The sequence below is a fragment of the Apodemus sylvaticus genome, chromosome 1 (genome assembly GCF_947179515.1).
Source record: "Apodemus sylvaticus chromosome 1, mApoSyl1.1, whole genome shotgun sequence".
Lineage (NCBI taxonomy): Eukaryota > Metazoa > Chordata > Mammalia > Rodentia > Muridae > Apodemus > Apodemus sylvaticus.
The window spans coordinates 63537837-63559053 of record NC_067472.1 but is presented as its reverse complement, the minus strand read 5'-3'; the positions used below and the strand labels follow the sequence as shown (position 1 = coordinate 63559053).

Below are 21217 nucleotides of genomic sequence, written 5' to 3'. Positions count from 1 at the left end.
ACGGTGACTTTCCTGCTGGGCTGATGTCACTGTGGATCATGGCAGTGAGTAATGTTTAGTTTAAGCTCACAGTCCTTCATATGTGCTGTGCTCTGTGCCTGGACTTGGATTTTCTCTCTGCTTGCTAACCATGGTGGATTGGTTGCTGAGAGTTGCCCACTTACTAAACTCTTGGCTTTCTTTGGCAAATATTCCAGCAGTTCTACCCCTCCTTCCTGTGCACTTACCTTGACGTAGGCCTTTTCTCTTGTACCTGCCTGTCCTATGTCCTGAGATGTGGCTGGGAGTCATGTTGTTTCCCCCTCCTCCTACTGCCTGTCTACACTATCAGTCCCTCCTCTCCATTATCCCTTGAATATACAGATCCTCCTCCTGAGCTGGATGTGCTATACTGAGGGTCAGAATCAAACCTGTGGCTTGAGTGCCCTGGTTTCCCATGGGCCCTGACTCACCGTGGCTGGCAGACGTCCCAGGCATTGAGCTTAGTAAGGTCACTGTGGTACTCTCTGTGAACTCAGCTGTGGTCTTCGTGGATGAGCTGAGGGAAGATGCTGTGGGCTTGGATATGGCCTGTGTCACTGGGAGCCTTGTGGTTTTTGACTCTGGTAGGGATGTAGGAGGCAAAGGTAATGTCAGTAGTATGGTAGCCATGGTGGTTTGAGGGGATTCTGCAGAGGGAAGTAGTGGCAACATCTTTTCTTACCTGCTTCTCCCAGATGCATGTTCGAGTCCCCTGTTCTTTGCTCCTGCCCTCAGGAGACTTATCTCTTCACAGTTTGATGAACACCTGTCTTGTCTCTTCCCTAGCCTGCAGAGTCTGTCTGACTGGAGTGGGCTCACCTCAGGGCCGTGACACAGACTCTCAATTCTCTACTCACACACTTCAGCTCTTTGGAAGGATGTTGGTTTCTCCCCAGTGTCCCCAGCAGCATCTGGGATTGCTCAGTGTTTGAACAGGGTGGGCTGCAGGGCAGACGCCAGCAGTTCCCATGTATATTCTATTGGAAGTTTTAGACAGTCTGGAATGGCCACCTTGAGTGACCAGCTTGAGTTGTTAACTAGGTTTTCAGAAAAATCTCTATCCTGCCTTTCATACACTGCAAATTCTGTGCTGAGACACTCCCTCAGGCATATCTCAGTGGGAAGGCCATAAGTAGTAACCCTCCGTTCCCCAGAGTTCTATGTTCCCCCCCTCCATTTTTACCTCCTGAGGAGACTGTGGTTTTCTTGGGGGTGGTCCAGTTTGTTAGTGCCTCAGTGGAAGATGGGGCTGAAGGTGGTGGGGTTGGAAGACCTGGCAGGTAGGAGGGGCCCACAGGCGTCTTTGCTGAGCTGGAACTGTGGAACTCAGTGCTGATGGGGGTTGCCGTGGTAGGCTGTGAACCTGTGTAGAGCATACGTGATCTCATGGATGGGCAGAATCTGGCTCTAGAGCCCCTCAGAGAGAGACAGATCTGCCTGCTGAGGGGCCAGGTGAAAAGTACGGGGTGGCTCATGGACCTGTGAAGACAGCATGGACTCCTGGTAGTCTTACCTGATGAGGCCCTGCTTCCTGCTCAGTCAAGTGAGTCAAGTGGCCAGAATCAATGGCTGGCCTGGAGCTAAGCTTTGTATGCTCTTTCCCTTGTAACTCAGGACTGCAAGGTACATTACCCACCCTCCCAGGACCCGGCAGATGTAGAAGCAGGGCTGGTGGGATGGGGAGGGCTGTCCACTGGAGCTAGGGTGAGCTCTGGGCAGGAAGCCTTCATCCTGTGGTACCAAGTGGGTGAGCAATCACCTGTGGTGGTTGGCGGTGATGTGGTAGTGGGTGGTGCTGTAAGAGAAGAGCAGGTGCTGTCAGGAATAGCCGCCTGTGAAGCATCTCCCCGCCCGGCACACCCCTCTCCTGCCTCTTTCCCTCTCTCCTTTGTCAGCCTAGTAGGAAACATAGGGGGCCAGCCAAGGTGCCATGGCAGGGCTGGTGTCATGTCAATGTCTAGGGTTGGGTTCCTAAGAAAATTCCTATTACTGTATCCAAGTACCCTGGTTGGTGTGGGGCACTCTGCCCTGAGATTGTGGCTAAGCAATGGCTGTGCAGGGGAATGGAGCAGAGGCCACAGGGTCCAGCACTGCATTTTTGTTTCTGCTGTGTGCTACGACATGGTTTGAGCCAGTGGGTCGCTGTCCTGAAGGAGAAGATCTAGGAAGGAGTTACTAGGGATGGCCAGGCTTGAGACCCATGCTACCCACACAGGCTGTGCTGCCTGGTGGCAGGAGCCCCTGCTGGACTTACCACAGGGTACACAGGTCCCTTCTTTGTGGTCGAAGTACTCATTCTGGGAGCAGTTGTAACAGCCTGGGGAGAGAGAGAGGGGCAGGCTCAGCACTTCTTTCACACTTGCCTGCAGAGAGCACTGCTGTGTGCTCCCTACTCGACCCTCCTGCCATCATTCCCCTCTTCATCCTCCCTCCTCCCTCCTCTCATTTCATACCAGCTTCTGAAGTTACCTGCTGGGCCCTAGAACTCTGACCTTTCTGTCTTTGCTTTCCTTGTTCCTGGTTCCTGTGTTTTAACTGCATTTTTATTTATTTTTATTGAATGATTGATTGAATTATTGAGTTTTGAGACTCTCACTATATAGCTCTAGCTGCCCTGACACTAACTATGTAGCCCAGACTGGCTTTGAACTTACAAAGATGAACTGCCTCCTGAGTGCTGGGACATAAGGCATGCACCACTGTGACTGGCCTAATTGCCTTTTTGATGTGGAGATCCCTGTCTCTGTCCCAGCTCCTTCCTCCTCCTGTCTTCCCCTCTGCCAGAGACTCTCCAGAGCAGCAGCAGTCTATCTAGCTGTGGGGTTCCTATGGCGCCTGTTTTAGCTTCCAATGTGGCAGGCATGTCATCTGACAGTTCTTTAATTCCTTATTTTGGTGTTTACGGATCTTTGCCAGGCTAGAGAGGGCTAGTTTGGGTGAGGCCAGGTCTCCAATTGAGACCAGGGCCTGGAACTCAGTACATTGGCTGAGTGTGTGAGTGTGTGAGTGTGTGAGTGTGTGAGTGTGTGAGTGTGTGTGTGTGTGTGTGTGTGTGTGTGTGTATGTGTGTGCGTGTGTGTATACGTGTGCATAGGGGTCAGTGTATGCTGAGGAATGTGGGTGAATGAATGCAGGAGAGTGGATCTGTGTGCAAATGAATGAATGCATTATGAATAGATGTTTGCAGGAATGGATGGATGGACCTTTGAAAAAGCCACATGCATGGCACGAGCACCCCAGTGCCTTTTACCTTCAGTGTTTGTGTCCGGGAAGCTTCCCAAGCTGCCAGGGCAGAGACAGGGCTGGTAGTGCCACGTGCAGTTGGCCTTCTGAGCATACTGGTATTCATTCTCACCCACCAGTGTGTGGGTGTTGTAGAAGTCACAGTAGACGGCTGAGAGGAAGGATACACATCAGCTGGCATCAAGGCCTCCGTGCCAGTATGAAGGGCTTGGGGTCTGTTGGAGGCCTCCTCTTGGTGGGTCTGGGAGGGGAAGAGCCTGGGGAATAGCTGGTGACCTGCAGGGGTCCAGCCTGGTGCCTGCCTGGAGAGAAGGCTTCTGGAGTAAGCCCCTGGAGGGAGCAGGTTTGGACATGGGGTGAGACACTCACGGCAGAAGTCTGGGGACCTCCAGTCTACACACACGCCCTTGTCCAGACAGGCCTTGGCATAGGCAGCCACTGCATCACACAGACACTCGCAGTCTCCGCCTGTGTCGCACCCACAGGCATCACGCACGCAGGCCTCATAGTAGGGCAGGTGGTATACCTGTGGAGTGGAGGGTGCTGTGTTGGCATTTGGCTGCTGTGGTGGTGGCAAGGTAGAGTTTAGACTTTTTTGCCATGAGGCATAGGCTTTGGGGGCAGGTATCCTGGCACTCTGAGAGGCATCTTCTAGTGTAAGCTATAGCTCATATTGGCTGCCACTTTCCTGAGGTAAATGTTGGTGCTTAGTCAACCCTGCTCTGAGGTATCCATTAGAGACAACTCCTATTGGGACCAGTGTGTGGCAAACCTAGGCTGGGTATCTCTTACTTGCATGCCTGATCCTCTTGGGGTCTCTGCTCCCTTCTCCAGTCCCTCTAGACACCCCAGATGGCCCACATGGGGTGGTCTCCTGCCATTCTTTCTAAGCACCAAAGGTCAGGGTCTACACTAAACACTTTGAGTTCAAAAAGCTTACCCCTGCCCATGGCTGGGTCACTTACAACTGAATATCTCATCTCTGGGCCGTGTATCCCAGAGCAGCTAGCTCTGGGGTTAAATGTTTACTCACAGTCTTATCTGCTATGGTCCTCTGGTGGGCAGAGGTCTGGACACTGCTTATCATCTCTAGCTTGTGGGTGACCCTGGCTTCATGCGCTAAGTACTCCCCGCCTCATACCTGATAACCTCCTGCCATCCTGGAGCCCTGTGGTAGGAAGAGTGTATCTGATGTCCCTATCTTGGAGGACAGGACCCACCTTGCTGTGGCAGGCAGCAAAGGTCTGGCTGTTGATAATGTTGCATTTCCGCTCAGCCCAGGAGCGCCGGAAGGTGTTCAGGCTGCAGGGATCCACCGCGTAACTCGCATCCCCACACAGAGGGCTTTCCTTCCACGAGTTCACAAACTCCAGTTCACTGGACGCCACATACTTGCTGCGTGTCTCGAAGTCATCTTTCATGTTCCCATTGGAGTTGCCACACAAGCCACAGAGGGCATCCTGCTAGGAAGCAGTTGCTGGGGAGTCATGCGGGTCCCTTTATGGTGGACCCCTCACCCAGAAACCAGCCGGGACCTGGGACCTTGGATCACTGGCAAGAGTGCCACCGGTGAGTGAGTACCTGGGCGGTGCGCTGGATCCTGATAGAGACACTCATGTGCTTGTTCCACAGAAGCGTCAGGTTGAGCCTTCCGGGGATGTCTATGTCCAGGACAAGATTCAGGGGGCTAGGTTTCACCTGCAGGTGCACCAGGGGCTCTTCCCCGCTGACTGTGTAGTTACTGTCTGCCATTGTGATGGAGAGTCCCTGTGGGGGGAAGGGTCGTCACCCTGCTTTATTTTCCGACCCACCCCAGTACCCAGATCAGTTGAGTATTTGGAAGGGAGAGGTGTAATCCAACATAATAGATTTCCATCTTTGTGAGGTTCAGTTCAAAGTCAGCCTAAAATGCATGTTAAACTTGAGACCGACCCTGCCTACTTGAGACCCTGTCTCAAAACAACAGTGAAAGACATGTATTGGAATATCTATTAGGAGCCAGTTCTGGGCAGAAGGTTCTAGACATGTGGAAACAGATTCAGCTTCCTGGAAAGCAGCTTTCTTTCTGCCCACGAAATGCTATCCAGCCCTGGGAAACTGTGGGAGACCATGTGACCACTAGTTCTGAGTGTGTAACCACCCAGCTGGCCACCAATCTCTGGGTACCTCTTCCTGTCATACAAAGGAGGAGGGATGGTGGGAGGGTGTTCAGTGGAATCTGGGGAGACCTGGAGGCTGATGATCAAAATACAGCCAGTGCTCTCCCACCCTGGGGGGGCACAGCCACTCACACCCAGGGAGATCTTGATGGCTCTGGAACAGGTGACTCCCGACTTCCCACAGACGACATTCTCTGTCAGGACCTTGAAGGTAGGCTGTGAGCTGTTGGCACCACAGTCGTCCTGCAGGGAAAAGGTGTTGAGGAGAAGCCCTCCTGGTCCCCATTCCGGTTCCTCTCAGCCTTTGGCCCCGAGTTCAGTGGTTACCGTGGCCAGAGTGTATTCGCAGTTGCCATCAAACACAAAGCGTTGTCCGTCAAAAGTTATGATGTGGCCTTCGCCATAGAGGACACAGGTGGACGGACATTGTGTGCTAGGCTGGCAGGTCCACCTTCCCTGTGAGCAGGTGCTGGGGGGATGGAAGCGAGGTGTGGTTAGAGGCAGTCTTTCTACACAGGGAGATGGACTGAGCTGTGACTCTAGGATTCCCCACCTCTGGGATCCCTACCCTGGGACAACTTACTTTTGGGTGTCTTTGCGTGCCCAGATGGCCCTAGGGGTCTGGGTGTTCATGACCTACCAGGTCTTACAGTCTGTATGGAGCTCAGAACCACCAGGGTAGGATACCCCTGCATAGTCACATGGGCATTCCTCTGCAGGTACACACTGCCCGTCGCTGTTCTCATAGAGCCCTTTAGGACAGACGCAGCCAGACTCGCACTTGGTGGGCACCTGGTGGGGGAGGCAGAGTTTGTAGCTCCCCAGCACCCTACTATCCCAGCTCCAGCCCCCTTGAGACTACGCATGCCTTTTCTTTTGTCTAGCCTTCTCTAAGGTCTCTGTAGGCAGCTGAGTTTTACTCCTAGAGAAGTCACCCTTCTGGTAATGTTTCAGGTGTGTTGGGGGCAAGGAGGCCACATGCACAGGGACAGGTAGCTGTAGTTCCCAAGCTGGGCGCCAGTCCATGTCCTCAAAGAATCCTACAGACAAGCACCCCCCTGTCCTTCAACTGCCTAGCTACCAATCAGCTCCCGACTCAATCCCCAGCGCTAGCTAGTGAGACAGAGCCATCACTCCAGGGACACTGGGAGCAGCTTGGTCCTGCTGGGCTCCTGTAGATTCCCTCTCCACCCTGCTTCTTACACAGGCAATGCCTGTGGCCAGCATCTGGCACGTGGGGGCACATGCAGCTCCGAACTTGTCCTCTGATGACTGGCTGCAGGACTGGAAGGTCTTGGGCTCTGGGCAGGATGCTGCGGAGAAGAAGACAGACAGGTCAGGTGAGCTGGGGCTCACCGAGTGGTGCAAGGGCTTCTTTCTCTACAGGGCCTCATGGCAGTTCCCCTGATATGCGCTTACCAAAGAACATCTCCGCTTGCCGCGGACAGCTCAGGCGCCCATTGATGCAGTAGCTATGAGGAAGGGAGAGGGACACATGAGTACACAGGTGTGCAGGCCCTTCCCTCACCAGACCTTGCCCAGACCTTCCCTTCGTACCATATGACCCCGTTGACCATGGTTGACTGATCAGGCTGGACAAACTTGTAGCCGTCCAGCAGACAGGGGCACTGGGCCTTGTGCACACATTCTGCCTTGTGGTTCAAGTAGGTGCCCTCAGGACAGTTGCAACCATCCACTGGCACAGGACTTGCGTGGCACTCTGTCTCACGGTCCGACAGAGATAAGCAGGTACGGTCACAGGCCTTGCTATCGTAGCTGAATGTGCGGTTGCCGGTGCAAGGCACAGCTGTGGGAATGTAGGGGTCAGGCCCTCAGGACAGGAAGCTGTGTGTGGGGAGGGTCTGGAGCAGAGGGATGGCTGAGCAGGAGTTAAGGCCCTAGAAGCCCTCAAGCTGACCATGGGGCCTTGGTATAGACTCACATCACTCGTAAGCCCTCGACCCTGCCTCTTCTGACTCCTGCCCTCCTCCCACCACAGTCAACACTCACTGCAGTTGTCCACGCTGTTCCTCCAGCCCCAGAGCAGGATGCCGCGGGAGGAGCAGGCATGGGCATAGGCCCCCAGTGCAGAGCAGATGTGAGGGAAGGTCTCCTCGTAGTTGCAGGCCTGGTACACACATCTCTGTGGGAAGGGTGGGACCCAGGAGTCTAGGACTGCGTCTGTCGCTACCGTCTCCCCTCATCTCCTCCTCAAATGCCCACTGGACCCACCTTGTAGAAGGGCTGGGGGTTCACCACACTGTGGCACTTCTCAAACACGCTGCCCTTCCTCAGCAGCGTGGAGCAGTGGGTCTCTGCACACACCTCTGGAGACAACAAGTGTAGCTGTGGGCGTCTTGTTCCCATCCCAACAGGCTTAGGTGGCTGAAGGTAGGGGTGCAGGGAACTCACTGTTGAGCTGGCTCATGGAGCAGGGGTCCGTCTCACGCTCTAGGGAAGCTGGACAGTTCCCTGCACGCCAGGAGTCCACAAATAGCGAGGCTGTGCCTTCATCAATACCCATGCTGGTTGTGAAGTCGTCCGTTGTGTCTCCGTTGAAATTGCCGCAGAGCCCTGTGTGGGTGGGATTTCTGAGCAACTGCGTCCTGGTCCTCCCATCCAGTTCTCCATATACCCCAAAGCTCTCCTCTCTCCAGCAGTACCACTTTGATTAATTATCACTGGCCTTATGTGGCTGGAGCTGCAGGGTATGGAGAACCAGCATAAGGCACGCGTGGGTCCCCTCTGTATCTAGCTGCAGCGGAGAGGAGACAGCCAGGCTGACTCTGGGAGTGACCAGCAAGACAGTCCTCACCTCTGGTCTGGCCTTTGTACTGGGGCTCGACTGTGATGTACACCTGGAAGACAGGCTGCATCTGGAACACAACTTGCAGCCCGAAGGTGGTAGCCATCTGGAGGTGGGTGGATGTCTGCCTGAAGATGGTGATGTTGTCTGCAAGATTTCAGGGCTAAGAAGGCTGTCCCTGCTGCCACGCTCCAAAGACATGGCAACGCCAAGTTCCCGGTGCTGACTCCAGAAGGACTTACGTGTCTTGTATGGCAGCAATTTGGTGTCCCCGTTGTTGGTGATCACTTCATCCTCTGAGATGACAATTTTGTCCTGGAGGGACAGAGTGGCATTAGGAAGTAAGAGAAGCGGGAGCCAGATGCTGGTCTGCAGGCAGTGGGACAGCATGTGCTTGATTCGGGGCAGGGAGCCTTACCTTCTTGGATAGGTAGATGACGGACACTAGGGAGGTCTCTGAGTGCGAGTAACCCGACTTGTCATACACAGCCATGAGGGTGCCTTCATTGGGAAGCTGCGGGCTCTGGGGAGGCAAAAAGGTCAGGCATGAATCAACTGTCCCCTTCCCCCCATCCCCACCCCCGCCCTAGGGCTCCGCCTACCTGGAGCAGAGTGTAGGTGCAGGTGCCATGGAAGCGGTAGGGCCTGGCGTCGAATGTGGTGACAAAGGAGCCACCTTCTAGGGAGCAGTGGCCAGGACACGGCTGCTTTGTGCACGTCCAGCGGCCCATGGTACACTGGCTACAGGCAAACATTGGGGCAGCGCCCAGGGGATTGTGAAGCCCAAGGCAGACCGCATCCCTCCCTGGGTTCTGGGCCAGCAGAACTTGTTGTTTTCTGCACTCACCAGGTTTGGCAGGCTGTCCTTGTGATCTCCCCGGGGCCGTAGACCATACCATTGAGCATGCAGGGACACTGGTTGACTGGCACACAGGAGTGGTTTCCGGATATATCATCAAGCAGTGTACCTAAGGGCGTAGGCTCAGGTGGGATGGACGTCCCATAGGCGGCCTGCCACTGTGGGGACTCCTCCTCAGCTGGCTGAGTGAGGGCTGTTCGTCTGTCCCAGTCTCTGCCCCTCCTTCATCCCCACCAGCCTTGGGGAAGGTGCCTTGAACAACTCAAAGCCCGCCTCTGCTCTCCCCTGCTCACTCACTCTGCACGGAGTCCTGGGTTTACTGGAAGTTTTGGGGTCAATAGATAAGGCCTGGACCTGGGGCTCAGATATAGGACGTTCAGGTCAGGCTGGAACAGAGTGAGTTCTGGGGACAGTGGGTGCTGGTATATATATATATCCTCACCACTGGGGCAGAAGCAGCCGAAGGTGCAGAAGCTGGAGCAGCTGTGCTGTGGGTTGGAGCAAGTCTTGGCGCAGACCTCACCGCACTCCTGGTACACTTGATTGGCCGGACACTGGCTCATGGCTGCAGGCAGCAGGCATGGGATCTGGTGAGAAGATGCTGCCTGCCTTCCTGAGTTCCTACTTTTACTTTTACTTGGCTTCTCCCCTTCTCAAAACTGCTTTCCCTTTCACCCTTTCCCTGGAACTCACGGCAGAGTCCGGGGGTCCTCCAGTTTCGGACAGGCTGGCCGGTCATGCTGCATCGCCGGGAGTACTCAGACAGTGTGGCGCAGGTGCAGTTCGGCTGGCCTGGCTGAGCACAGTCAGCCATGTCTGTCTGGCAGCTCAGCATCAGCGTCTCCTTTGGCTCGTCACACCCAGGGGACACCAGGGTCAGTAGCTGGTTGCAGATCTGGGCCTGAATAGAGAGCCATTTGAGGTCATATGGGCAAGGCCACATCTTATACCCAGAGCTTGGGAGGCCAGATGTAGGGGTGACATTTCCAGAGACCCTCCTTACACAGCCCCCGTTCACCACATCCAGGCCTTGGGTTATGGGCCACCTCACATACGTGTTTGGTCTTCAGGATGGTGGGGCTGGGGATGGCTTCATGGGTACAGATCTCGTTGGGGTCATCTAGCTTCTGAAGTGTAGCATACTTATGGGGTTCCAGAAGTTTGCCTAGGGGCATAGGGCAGAGATCAGTGTGTGGAACTGACTACAAAGAGGCCTGGGGCCTGACCATCCACCTGACCCAGCTTACCATCCTCACTCAGAAATTCATTGTCTGTCTTTCCATCGAAGTTCCCACACAGTCCACATAACTTGCCCATGTACTTCTTCTCTACCAGGACCTGTGGGGTGTGGTACTGTTGGTCTCCGCCCGGCCTGGAGGTTCCAGGCACTCCCACCTCACCACCCTACCCTTCCTGGGGGCGGGGCATCTGGTTCTTTCCTGGCTGGATTCTCCTCCTTTTCAAATGGGGAAACTGAGGTGCTATCTAAGCTCTGGTCTTCTTGGCTTGCTGGCCAGCAGTCAGGGCTCCTGGGAGTCACTCTGAGGAGGGCCCTTCCTGAGTGCTGTCAGCTCGGATCTCACCATAAGATGGGCATCTGGGCCCCACATGACGACTAACTCCAGCTCCAGCTGCTTGGCCACCAGCTGCACGCTCTGGCCATAGGGTGTGATCTGGAGGCCACTGCTGGTGTAGGGCAGGCTAACAACCCTGTGGGTAAAACAAATTAGCAGCTGTCCCTTCTGTCCCCCACCCCAGGTGCCCTGCCCAGCTTACCCAATGTCCCTGACAGAGATGATTTCCTTGTTCACAGTAACCACAGAGGCCCCCAGTTCCATGATGATCCGGGAGATGTTTCCATCCCTATCTCTCCGCAACTGGATGCTGAAGGTGGAGGGCAAGTCATCCCCACAGGTGGCCGTAAAGATGTAATTACACATCCCTTTGAAATTATACTCATGGCCATCAAAGGTGGAAAAGTGATCAGCTCCCCACATGGAGCACCAACCCTTTTCTGGGGCTGCAACAATAAAAAAGAGACACTCTCAGTCCCATTTCCTATGTCCAGGTGTGTCTGGGGCAGCCTGGTTCAAAAGCTGTGGCCCTAGGGAGCCCACCGTAGCCCCAGTCCAACATGCCCACCCGGCTCTGGCCTGGGCTCTGCCTTCTCTCTAGGCCTTACAGGATTGCAGGTTATCCTCAGTGTCCGAATCTGTGGCATCTCCAGTTGAGGCACCTGTAAGGCAAGAAGCTGCAACTCAGCATCCCCCAGCATAGTTCCTACAGACACTGTAATCAGGGCAGGGCCAGGCATAGAGGTCACAGTTCCCGAATACCCATCCCCTACCTAGTGCCTGGATGAGAACTCTGGGCTGAAGCCTGAGCTGTAGCTTTTATTGTGGATCTTTCTTGTGGAAACCCAAAACCACAGCACCCTCAGGGCCTGCATGATGTGTGTGTGTGTGTGTGTGTATGTGCCTGTGTTTTGAGGTGTGGCAGCTCCTTCCTTTCTGCACATGGGACCACCGGGTACTCTAGTCAACAGGGGTGCAGTTGCTGATGGCTCTTATCTGTCTTTGGAAATTTCAGCTTCCAGGGACTTCGGATGGCAAAGGAGGTGGTGTCCAGATCTGCATGGTTGGGACTGCCATCTCAAGCTGTTCTACCCCACTGTCATCCCTGATGGGGTTTGTCCACTGAGCCCCAGCCTGGTACATTCCTATGCATCACCTTTTCCTCCTTGGGACCCAATAGGCAGTGGAAATGGAAGATCTAAAGTAACTTCTAGGGAAGTCAGTAGCATTTGCTGTCCTTAATGGTGTGGAGAATTGGCCAGGCTCCTTGAGTAACACTCTCTGTAGCTCAGATTTCTCTATCTTCCAGACAGGACAGGGACACGGGGAGCCACCCCACTCTATGTGGTATGAATGGCACAGGCCCAGATTCTGGCCCTCTTGATCCCAGACCTGGGTATGGCTCTATCCCTCACTCTTGTCTATTGTGGTCCTAAGGGTCTCCTATCCCATGTGGGTGACTCCTTCTCCTGACATGTCTTCCCTCTCCTGACATGTCTTCCCTCTCCCTGAACCCAGACTGAGTCTGGCTTCCCTGTTTTTCTCTGAGCTGGCCTCTAACTGGAGGTCCTTTTGAAGATACCCAGGAGACTACCAGCATTACTGCCCCTCCTACTGGGACCACCTACATCTCAGCCGTTGCCTATGGGGACTCTTGGGCTTGTTTGGTGGTCTCTCCTGTTTCCAGTTATCCCACTGCCTCAGGCATCTCCATCTCCTTCCCAGCTTCTGTAGCCTCAGGCTCCACGTGGCCTTTCTGACCTCATACTCTTCCATCTCCTCTAGGCTGCACAGAGGTGATGGCTCAACCACTGTTATAGGAACAGCTGTCTCTCCAGCTTCCTGTAGCCCAGCGCAGTTCCCCAGACCTCTTGGTCCCCTCTAGGCCTTTCCCATTAGGCCCACCTGTGCCTTATTCTCCTATCCCTGGCTATGGGCCCAAAGGACCTGGTTCCAATCAGATCCCCCTTTCCTGACAGGCATGCTGGATAAGGGGCTAGACAGGGTCCCTGGTGACCTGGTAGGACCTATAGGCATTGCTTAATGATTTTCAGAGCCACCTATGGTGTGGACAGCTGGCCCTATATAGCAGGGTTGAGATCGCTGGAGAGAGGAGCAGAGCAACCTGGTGTGAGGGCATCACATTCAAGTCTGAGACACACCTAACACCCTTGCCCAAAGGCTGGATATACCCTAAAGGTGGGCTCTATATAGCCTATCCCCCTAGCGCAGGTCTCTGATAGCTCTGATTGCTATACAAGCTGTGGGCTACAGTGGCGCAAGATTTCTTCCCACATATACAGAAGGGGAAGTTGAGACCTGGAGCCAGCCACACAGTTCTGTTAGTGAGTGAGGTGAAGAGTCGTAGAGCCTGAATTCTGCCCTAAGAAGCGACTCTATTGGGATGACACATGCACCTGCCCCCACATACCTCAGCCTCTCAGAACTCCCAGGGCCAGAGCCAAGGGGGAGAGAAAAGGAGTGTCAGGTCTGTCCTGCTGCTAATTGTCACCAAAACTGCTGAGACTGTGCAAGAAGGACCCCTATCCCTGGTTCCAGAGGAGCCCATTCCTTTCCTGGCCACCACACCCAGCTCACAGGAGGGGACCTGGTTTGAACACTTCCCTGGACCCCTCCTGCCTCCTATTCATCAGTGTTCATATGACTAGTCTGTCTCAGCAGAGTCAACAAGGCAAGAAGACCCGAGGACTTTCCCATGCACAGGGTCCTGTGGAAGGCATTGGGAACTCAGACCACCCTGGGTACTAGCCACTGCCTACTCACCAGCATCGATTAGGGGTCCCCTGAAGAGCAGCAGCAGCAGTAGCTGTCGAACCCTGAGCATGGTGGCACTCCTGGAGCAGAGAAGTTGCCACCAGCCCTGGTCTTCTACTGCTGGGCGCTCAGGCAGTCTTGCCGCTGCCTCTGCTGCGACAGTGTCTAGCTCTCCAAAGCTTATATAGGGGTGGTGTGCCCACCCCCTGCCGCACCCACTTGTGCCCCATACTCTAGGCCTGTGATCACCACCGCCTGCCTGGCACAGCAGTGGCCAAACAGGATATTGGGTTCTGCTTTATCAGGACTTAGACTTTGGAAAATTCTGTAATGGTTGTGGCCCCATTATCTTCCACTCCCAGTGGGGGGACTGACACACACACTCCAGGGGCCCACAAACACCTCCTACACCTGGCTTTCCTGGGGGTCAGGGTGGGTCCTGCCATAGCCTGTCCTAAGTGCCAGATCACCATGGACACCGTCAACCACACACCCAGAAGCCTGGGATGGGGCTGGTCCAGTGGGATGTCAGAGAGGCTGGGCCTCTACCTGATCCTGCCAGACGATCCAGCTTCCAACCTGGATCCTGGTACCTAACCAGAGACACTTATTTTCTGGGTCTACCTCACTTATTGTTGAGTTTTTCTTCCAGGAAAAAGACCACTTAGGGAGAGGTCCTGCTGCAGTGTACTGGGCGGAGTGGGGGCAGGGTGGTGTGGGTGTGGGAGAAGGGACGGCTCCATGTCCTGTTTGCGTGCTCGGTGCTCTTGTTCTGTGGGTGAAGTTACTCACGTTTGCAGCATGTCCATGGGTTGAGTGAGCGGTGGGTGCCCTTAGACAGCTGGCTAAACCTACTTGGGTGATGGGCTCTTGGGAACATGAGAGACAGGGGGCAAAGGTGGGGTGAATACCAACCCTTTAAGGGGCCAGGACAAAGATCAGGCTGAGGGTCAGACTTGGGGTCAAGGTTTGGGTGAGGAAAGGGCAGGCTCTTTCTTGAGACTGTCTCTCAGCCAGGAGATGAGGTGGAATCTAACAAGCCTCCGAGTCCACCCAGTTCTACTGGGAGCCTGGGGTGAGGGACAGGGCTCTATCTCCTGATCGTAGTTTGGGTCACTCCTAGGCCAGTGAGTGCTTAGCGGTGGCCCTTGGACCCCTGCTGGAACCAGGACCAGCCTTGTATCTGTCTTCACTGCAGGTTTGGTATTGGCTCTAGCCTTGTCTGAGTCTGGGTTCTCAAATGGACCTGTATCTTACAGCCAAGCTAGGCCAAGCCCCCCACCTTGGGCCTATCATATCTCCTCTGGTCCTCCACTTTATATATTGGGAGCTCCCAGATGCTGTCCTCAGTTGGCTCAAAGCATACCCAGCAGATCCTGTGAGAAAGCAGTAGATGTTGTTTTTGTAAATAAACTAAGTGTTAACAGGATGTTTTGGGCTTGAGTGTGGCACTGTAATACAGTGTGTGTCTAGTATATCTGAGGCCCTATGTTTGACTTTAGCACACACACACCCCAAAACCAACAATCCCTCCACATCAAACCAAACCAAACAGAAAGAACATGATCTTTATAGAAACTCTGTGGGCTCAGCCTCAGTGGGTGGAGTGGTCACCTAATGCTGTGCGTGCTGCTGGGGACCTGTCCCCCCTGCTCTTATCCTTCCTTCCTTCCTTCCTTCCTTCCTTCCTTCCTTCCTTCCTTCCTTCCTTCCTTCCTTCCTTCCTTCCTTCCTTCCCCCCTCCCTCCCTCATTCACTCCCTCCCTTCCTTCTTTCCATCTTTCTAATACATTATTTACCGTGTGTGTGTGTGTGTGTGTGTGTGTGTGTGTGTGTGCATATGCCGCAGCATGTGTATGTGCATCTGGGCATGCAGGTGCCTGCAGAGGCTAGACAAAGGCTGCAACTTGAATGCATTACAGGCAGGTGTGGGATGCCATGTGGATGCTGGAAAGTAAACCTGAGTTATTGACAAAAGTAACATGTGCTCCCTTTAAGATTTTATTTTTATTTTATGTGTATGAGGATTTTGCCTAGATGTATGTCTGTGCACCATGCATGTAACTGGTATCTGCTGAGGTCAGAGAGGGTGTCAGATTCTCTGGGACTGGAGCTATATATGGTTGTGGGTGCTAGGAATCAGACCCTGTTCCTCTGGAAGAGCAGCCAGTGCTCTTAACCACTGATACATCAACAAGTGCTCTAATGGTTGAGCTGTTTCTCTAGCCTCTCTTAGAGATAGTGATTCCTCTCTCTCTCTCTCTCTCTCTCTCTCTCTCTCTTTCTGATTTCATAATTTTTATTTATGTGTACATTCATGTGTAAGTCATGTGCATGTGAGCACAGGCACCAGCAGAGGCTAGGGGAGGGTGAGTTTTGGGACTGGAGTTCAGGTTACAGGTGGGGTTGAGCTGCTCAGTGTGGTTGCTGGGAATCAAACTCTGGTCTTTTGGAAGAACAAGAAGTGCTCTTAACCAAGGAGCCATCTCTTCGGCCCTCTTAGCAGTTTCTTAGAACTCAACAGCACTCACCCAGCTGAGAAACTGAGGAACAGAGTGACACTTTCACCTGGACTGACACAAATGGAGCTTGTCCTAGCCCTGGCTGCATTCTTGCTGCTGGGCTTGGGCAGGTGAGGAGGGACTCAGGATGGAACTACCACAGAGCAGTCATGTAGAAGGGGCTTATGACTGTGTGGCTAGGAACCTTGTGCCTGCTTGGTTAGCTGGCTGGCTGTGTTTGTCTAACAGTCTACAGGGGTGCGTGATGTTTGGCTCAGAGCTTTGCCTTCCAGGATCTTCTGGGCTGCATTCACCTGTGGCAAGAAAGTAGCTCTAGGGAGTGGCACTGTCCTCGCCCGGGTTGAAGGCTCCATCCTGTTGAGGAGGGCCACAGGAGGGCATCAGGGCCCCACCTTCTGCAACATGCTTGATAGGTGGGAAATCAGGGCTCAATGGTGTTTTTGTCCTTTGACTTGGGAGAGCGAATGCACTGAGTAAACAGCTCTGACAGCTGAGATAGCCCTGACCGGGAGGTAAGTGTGAGCGCCATTGTTCCCGCAGAAATCACAGTGATAAGCTCCAGGTCCCGCTGGCGGGTCTGGAAAGCGGAACCTACAGCTGGACAAGTGCATGATTGTCCATTCTCAGACCCTTGCCCTTCACATCCATCAGTGTGGCCAAGCCCTGGATAGTAATAGCCTTCCAGGACCTAGGCTTAGCTATGAGGTGGGGCCCAAGCCAGCTCCGGTCCTAGAGCCCAGCGTCTAGAGCAGTGGTTCTTGACTTGACTTTCCTAGTGCTGTGACTCTTTTTTTTTTTTTTAAAGATTTATTTTTATTTTTTATTTTTTTATTTTTATTTTTTTGGATTTTTGGATTTTTTTTTTTTTTTTCGAGACAGGGTTTCTCTGTATAGCCCTGGCTGTCCTGGAACTCACTCTGTAGACCAGACTGGCCTCGAACTCAGAAATCCGCCTGCCTCTGCCTCCCAAGGGCTGGGATTACAGGCGTGCACCACCACTGCCCGGTGGCTGCGACCCTTTAAAACAGTTCTTCATGCTGTGGTGACCTCCAACCTTAAAATTATTTCATTGCTATTTCATAACTGAAATTTTGCTGCTGTTATGAATCATAATGTAAATATCTATGTTTTCTGATGGTCTTAGGTGACCCCAATGAAAGGGTTGTTAGATCCTAAGGGGCTGTGATCCACAGATTGAGAACCACTGGTTTAGAGAGAGGTGGCCCAGAATCCTGCGTAGTTAAAAGTAGGCTTTTGTGTAGGGCTTTCGCAGGTGCTTCCAGATGCTCTTCATTATCCTTGGGTCTTTACTCCTGTCATGGGCAAGAAGCCCCAAGCCCTGGGTTTGCTAGGTCTCATTCATAAAGGTACAGGAGTAGACATATTGATCAACCCATCCAGACCACCTGTCCCTGACTGCTGGGCCCATCTGGGTCAGGTGTGACATTCCCCAGAGGAGGTGCTGATGTCTTCCCTTTGGCTTGGCACCTGTGCATCATCAAATGAAAACTGGGGAGATTTTGGGAAAGATGTCCACACCAGAAGTAGGAATTCTTCCCCGTGGCTAAACCATGCTCTAGGGGGGGGCCCAGCTGTGGCCAGGGAGAATCAGAACCAACCATTTAGTGTGGACTCTCAGTGGAGGATGTAGCTCTGAATTTCCAAGGACTGGGTATAAAGTGTGGAGCTGCTGGGTCTGATATTTCTTGAAGGTTTGAGGTGGGCTGTCTGAACCTTGGTGGTCAGTGAACTTCAGGGCTGGTTCACCGGCACTTCCGTCATGGGGAGAGGGAGAGAACTGGTGACCCTGGACACAAGTGGCTGAGGGGCTTCAAGCCTTTTAGTAGGAGTCTGCCGTGGCTGCTATGTCCTGTTTGTAGTAGGTGGCAGTCAGCCTTGGACTCTGTGGCTCAACGGGGCCTGGGTTTCATTAGCTATCCCAGAAAGGGCTGTTCTCCCCTCTCCTTCTGCCCCTGAGTGTCATCGGTGATCCATTCCCCTAATTCTCATGTATCCTGGCCTCCCAGTGGCCTTGGGAGTACATAGAAAACCAAGTATTCCTGGTCCACCTTCTCCAGGAACCTGCAAGCCCTGCCCTAGGAACCTGCTAGCTGGTATTCCTACCAGGAACTGTGCTGTGCTATGGCCCTAATGCCCTACAGAATGTCCAATATCCTATCCAACTCCTGGGCTCTGGTCTCCTACTCTAGCCAACTCTTGTTTTTCTGGCTCTTGAAGAATTTACCCTGAGCTCTGGAGTCAATGATGACAATGACGACATCGACGACGACGACGACGACGACGACAACGATGACGACGAAGCTAGCAAATTTGCTATGGCCAGGGGCCCACAGCTAGAGAGTGTATGTGACCTCCACAGCCCCTTTGGTCACTGTTCTTCAGTTTCTACCTGGCAAAGTGCCTGGACCCCACCACTTCCATGGTCTGGCTTTGGCTCTTGGGGTGGGATTTGGTTGTGATCAGCCCCTCCCTCTTGACATGGGCCTCCAGCCTTGACAGGGAGGTGACTGCCTGATGCCAGTCCTACCTGGGTAGGGAGGAACTGTGTTCTGAAATGGGTGGAGCTCTCGCTACTGTGTTCCCCCGGCTGGGGGCCTCTAGTTCTTTTTGTTCATGGATGTCCTGTATTTGTGCCTAATGCAGGGACCACAGATAACAGGGTTGGCATCAGAAAGGAGTGGTAGGTGGACCTGAACTCCCCAGGAGCTGATGGGTCTTACCCTGGGCTGAGGGTGCCTGTAGCTGTGCAGTCACCTTCTCCCCTTCTCCTTATCGTCTTCCTCCTTATCTTTCCTCCTCCTCCTTCTCCTCCTCCTCCTCTTCTTCTTCTTCGTCCTCCTCCTCCTCTTCCTCTTCTTCTTCCTCTTCTTCTTCTTCTTTTTCTTCTTCTTCCTCCTCCTCCTCCCCCTCCTCCTCCTCCTCTTCCTCCTCCTCCTCCTCTTCTTCTTCTTCTCCTTCCTCCTCCTCCTCCTCTTCCTCCTCCTCCTCCTCCTCCTCTTCCTCTTCCTCTTCCTCTTCCTCTTCCTCTTCCTCTTCCTCTTCCTCTTCCTCTTCCTCTTCCTCTTCTTCTTCTTCTTCTTCTTCTTCTTCTTCTTCTTCTTCTTCTTCTTCTTCTTCTTCTTCTTCTTCTTCTTCTTCTTCTCCTTCCTCTTCTTCCTTCTCCTTTCTTTTTTCCTCTTGAGATCTGGTCCAATGCAGCCCACACTGGTGTTGATTTGTTATGTAGCCAAGGATAACCTGAACTGTCCTCCACCTTCCAGGGGCTGAGATTACTAGTGGGCCACTATACTTGATTTATGAGATGTTGAGGATCAGATCCAAGGCTCTGTACCTGCCAGGTGACCACCCACTGAGCTACACGGCCAGTCTGAGACACCTACCTTGTGACAGGAGGGCTTCTGGCTCAGCTGTCCCTTCAGTTAGGGGACACACTATACCTGTGAGTCCAGTGCTAGACCGTTTCATGCCTTTCTTCCTTGCAGGAGGGTGGGGAGCCTTGGGCCTCACTGACCCTCAGACAGAAGAAGCCCATACTGGGACTTTTCCCATTACCTGGAAGATTCAACAAGCCTTCTAGGATGGTGCTTCTCCCAGTTTTGCTCACAGCAGGTATTAAAATTACACAGGCACCACTGAACCTAACCCCAGGGAGAATCCTGAACGATGGGCTACATCCAACCCTGGCCGATGTCAACACAATTCCAGCTTCCAGGCCACATGGAAGGGTGCCCTCAGCCTGGCAAGCAGGAAGCTTGCCAGAAAACCCCGACCAAGCTGCCCTGCCCCCTTTCAGTGCAGATCCAACGGGTGCTGAGTGAAACACAGATAGGGGGTTGGCAAGGACACAAGGCTCAGCCCCTGGGCTGCCCCAAGTGGCACTGTGGACCAATACCTGTCAGGCTTTAGGTTCCTGAGCTGCCTTCTGCCTTGTGAGTACCTGAGAGACATACCCACAGCTGAGAGCTGCAGAGGGGAACTTGGGAAGTGCAGGGAGGTCCGAGACTGTGAGTGTGTGACCTTGGAAGCTAGAGATCAGGTGTTGAGCTGTAGGCTACAAGGGCACTTCTCTTCCGACATCTTTGGTCTCTGTCATAGATAACGTTGGGGATCCAGTGGGGTCCCAGAAACATAAGCCAGACACGTTTCAGAGCAGGGCATCAGTAGCCCTGAGTTATACCAGCTGGTGCAGAGCCATGACTCTGGAGGCCAGGCCCGGCCAGTAGCAGGTATTCAAGGATATCCTGGACCTAGAGTCAACTGGGAGAGATGGGTAAAGCTCTCACCACAGTGAGAGCTGACAGTGGTGAAGGGGCTTCAAACTAGTCACGGGAGTAACGGGGACAGTGTGTACTTACATGGGGTCTGGGCAGGTTGACTCGGTGGAGTTTGGGGACAACGTGTTGGCTCTGTTAGCAGTATGGTTAACAGACACACACAGAGGCCATCACAGCAGATCCTGCAGGCAATCTCTGGAAAGTTGTGCCCTCCCCCCCCCCCAGAAGCATGGCTACCACAGAACAGTGCAATCTTCAGGAACTTAAGGAACACCCCAGGCGGTGGGAAGGGGAAGGCAGGTGTGGCATAGGCAGGCAGCAGGTGAGAGGGAAGGTCTTGGCACAGAAGGGCACAGAGACATTGGCAGAAGTTGGTTGTATCTTGAGGAGGGCGGAGTCAAGGAGAGACTCTGTGGGAACAGGTAGGATCTGAGGTCTTGGGGAAACAGGGGCTTTGGCCTCTCCTGCCCAGTGTCAGATTGAGCAAGCCTGAGACTGACCTGAGAAATGAAATGTCTAGGCCTGGGAACATAGCTCAGTGGCACAGTGCCTGTCCAGTATGCAGGCTGTGGGCTGTTCTCAGCACCAAAGAAGAGAAGAAATGTGATGTCCAGGGGCAGCAAAATGGCTCAGGGTAAAAGTGCTCATGTGATCCTGACAACTGAGTCTGAACCCTGGCAGGCATGGTAGAAGGGCACAGGCTCCCAAAAGATGTATTCTGACATCCCCATGAAGGCTTGTCCGCCTTCCCTGCATTCAATAATAATAAATAGAAATGCAAATATAAAACAAAGAATAAAGAAAATAAACGGAATGCCCATATTCCTGTGTCCCTTTGTCACCCTGGAGCCTGGCGTGCGCTCTCCTCCTTCGTTGGCTTCTTGACTTGTTTCCAGCTTGAGTTAGCCTTAGGTGGGCTGTTGGGAACACGTGGGAAGAGTCTCAGGTGTTTACCCTTTGCCA

General features: G+C 53.4%; 1 protein-coding gene across 1 annotated transcript in view; it reads right to left on the bottom strand.

Moving 5' to 3' along the window:
* Window positions 1-13507, bottom strand: part of Muc6 (mucin 6, oligomeric mucus/gel-forming) — a 31577-nt gene extending 18070 nt beyond the window's left edge. The window contains exons 1-30 of the mRNA XM_052172865.1: window positions 13447-13507; window positions 11271-11324; window positions 10865-11108; window positions 10672-10798; window positions 10336-10426; window positions 10144-10253; window positions 9782-9989; window positions 9531-9653; window positions 9077-9197; window positions 8832-8970; window positions 8648-8752; window positions 8472-8544; window positions 8239-8376; window positions 7836-7997; window positions 7656-7750; window positions 7434-7566; window positions 6981-7230; window positions 6843-6895; window positions 6627-6736; window positions 6064-6215; window positions 5751-5892; window positions 5556-5666; window positions 4846-5031; window positions 4485-4724; window positions 3634-3790; window positions 3272-3415; window positions 2276-2338; window positions 1781-1816; window positions 1205-1384; window positions 453-668 (exon numbers count right to left, since the gene is read on the bottom strand). Of these exons, the coding sequence (XP_052028825.1) occupies window positions 453-668; window positions 1205-1384; window positions 1781-1816; window positions 2276-2338; window positions 3272-3415; window positions 3634-3790; window positions 4485-4724; window positions 4846-5031; window positions 5556-5666; window positions 5751-5892; window positions 6064-6215; window positions 6627-6736; window positions 6843-6895; window positions 6981-7230; window positions 7434-7566; window positions 7656-7750; window positions 7836-7997; window positions 8239-8376; window positions 8472-8544; window positions 8648-8752; window positions 8832-8970; window positions 9077-9197; window positions 9531-9653; window positions 9782-9989; window positions 10144-10253; window positions 10336-10426; window positions 10672-10798; window positions 10865-11108; window positions 11271-11324; window positions 13447-13507 (4024 nt within the window). The remainder of the gene's footprint in view (window positions 1-452; window positions 669-1204; window positions 1385-1780; window positions 1817-2275; window positions 2339-3271; window positions 3416-3633; window positions 3791-4484; window positions 4725-4845; window positions 5032-5555; window positions 5667-5750; window positions 5893-6063; window positions 6216-6626; window positions 6737-6842; window positions 6896-6980; window positions 7231-7433; window positions 7567-7655; window positions 7751-7835; window positions 7998-8238; window positions 8377-8471; window positions 8545-8647; window positions 8753-8831; window positions 8971-9076; window positions 9198-9530; window positions 9654-9781; window positions 9990-10143; window positions 10254-10335; window positions 10427-10671; window positions 10799-10864; window positions 11109-11270; window positions 11325-13446) is intronic.
* Window positions 13508-21217: the final 7710 nt, after the last annotated feature.